The following is a 2,024-nucleotide window of genomic DNA, read 5'->3' as shown; positions in this document are numbered from 1 at the left end:
GCCCATATCTGAAACTCTTGTGTAGTTCCTGCCATCTTAGAAATCCAATTACGCATATCCGAACTGACCCGAGCTAACTCATCCTATAATAATGTCTTCTCCTTCAATACTTCATCCCCTCGGTTTTGCAGATGACCGACTTCACACTCCAAGCTATCAATGTGTTCCCCATTAGCCTTTTGTATCTCGAGGGTGAGGATCATAGCCTCCTGATTGCAGATAAACCGATTCAAGTCTGACAAACTCTGAACAACATCTTGAACTGAGAACACCCTATCCAAATTAAGACTTGCAGGCTTAGCAAAAGGGGTTGTTTTAATGGGGCCCTGTGTTAGTGGGGTCTGTTCCCCTGAACCGTTGCAAACATTCCGCGGAAACAGAGTTATGGTACGGCTCTTGGTGTCGATTTTTGGCAATCCTGTCCTAGAAGGGAAAAGACTCTGACCTTCCCTGATGACTGCACCTTTTCAGCAAGTAAGGAGCTACCTTGGTAACAGACAGTGACCTCCTTTTATCCCTTGGCTCTGAAAGCTGCAATCTATCAAAAATCAAGGATGCCCAATCCACCTTCTTCCCTCATTCTGCATGATGAATTGGGGCAAATTCCTCTTTGGGCATATAGGCAATTTCTGCTAACAAACAAACTCTATCCAAATACCAAAATAAGTGAGTACTGCAGAGTTTGCCACAATTCCGCACCATATAATAAGTCCTACTGCCTTCTAGCTGCCCAAATTCGGACCTCATCACCGCATCTGTCACTTTCTTTACCTTGTGCAAAGGATTGTGAGCAACCAACTTTGGGGGAACGTCCTTTCCCTCCATGATAGATCCAGCATTTTCTCTAAGGTGGCAAAGCTGTGGCTCTACAAGCTCATTCTTCTCCCGAAGTGCCCATGGTAAACATGCATACTCATAAAGGCCAACCCGGCGTAGCCATACCTCTGTATCGCGATCATGAACGTCGAATATCTCGTCAACCTCCATCTCCTCCATAGCATCGTCTCCACCTGATTCTGCCCCCTCAATTTCCTCCACGCTCCGAATACTTTCTATGCGGGGGTGAACATCTCCTCCATGGCCATCTTCATTGAACGGGTTTGGGTCATCTCCTCCTCACCTAGCTCCTGCTGTTTAGGCACTGCAGATTTTTTGAAGCCTTCAAAAGACATGGCATCGAAGGTGATAGGAAGCTCACGCACAGTGGTAAAGCTTCTTTTGATGACGAAATCGGGATACTTGCATGCAAAATGAGTGTGGCCTTTCACCTCAAATCGTGCGTTGACCACCCCATGATGGTCCTTATTCTGAAAGTGCATGTTAATACCCCACACACTTGTGTGGATTGGACCACTCACTTCAAGGGATTCTCCCTTAGAAACATTCCGCATTGTAAATTGGTGACTTCCTTGATGACATAACCCCTGGACAATGCCACCCAATGCAAGTCCGCTTCGGATTTTCTCCAATACCACACTTTTGTGAGAACCAGATCCGACCACATTCTGCAACATGAACCCACTAGTGGACACTGTATGGCTGTCAGTGTTCCCCAAAGAGTCCTCCTTGAACTCCAACACTGGTTGTACCCATTTCACTCCAATTTCCTCAGCCTTGTTTACCATCCATCTTGGAATCTCGGGAATCTTGCCATAAAATTTCTTCATCCTAAAGCCATTGACCGGTTTCACAACAGGTGTACCAAAAACATCCCTCAATCTGAATGTTCCTTGGCCTAATTCTTCTACAGTTTGAGAAGGGCCGAAGTACCTTAACTTCAGTTTTCCTGAGTGTGGTCCCAACTTGGAATTGAACAACATCACCCAATCACCCTTCTGGAAAATATTGAACTTAACCTGCCTTGTCGTCCAAGCTTGTTGTCTCTTTTGTCCAATATCTGTTGCATATGCACTATGAATTTGATCCTCTTCCAACTTCAACAACTCCCTCTGTCTATGCAACACAAAATCCTCAAGACTCAGCCTATGCTGATCTGCCAATATCAGACTTGGAATCACATACTC

The 2,024-nt window shown here is 45.4% G+C and overlaps 1 protein-coding gene across 1 annotated transcript; it reads right to left on the bottom strand.

The window, feature by feature from the left end:
- Positions 1–1,052: 1,052 nt before the first annotated feature.
- LOC147462856 (uncharacterized) lies at positions 1,053–1,625 on the bottom strand. Its single transcript, XM_086494966.1, has one exon. The coding sequence runs from the start codon at positions 1,623–1,625 to the stop codon at positions 1,053–1,055; it is 573 nt and encodes a 190-aa protein (XP_086351092.1).
- Positions 1,626–2,024: the final 399 nt, after the last annotated feature.

This window comes from Adiantum capillus-veneris, chromosome 2, assembly GCF_014529385.1.
Source record: "Adiantum capillus-veneris isolate H3 chromosome 2, ASM1452938v2, whole genome shotgun sequence".
In the NCBI taxonomy this organism is placed as follows: Eukaryota; Viridiplantae; Streptophyta; class Polypodiopsida; order Polypodiales; family Pteridaceae; genus Adiantum; species Adiantum capillus-veneris.
The sequence above is the reverse complement of the archived record's forward strand: the minus strand, read 5'-3'. Positions and strand labels throughout refer to the sequence as shown.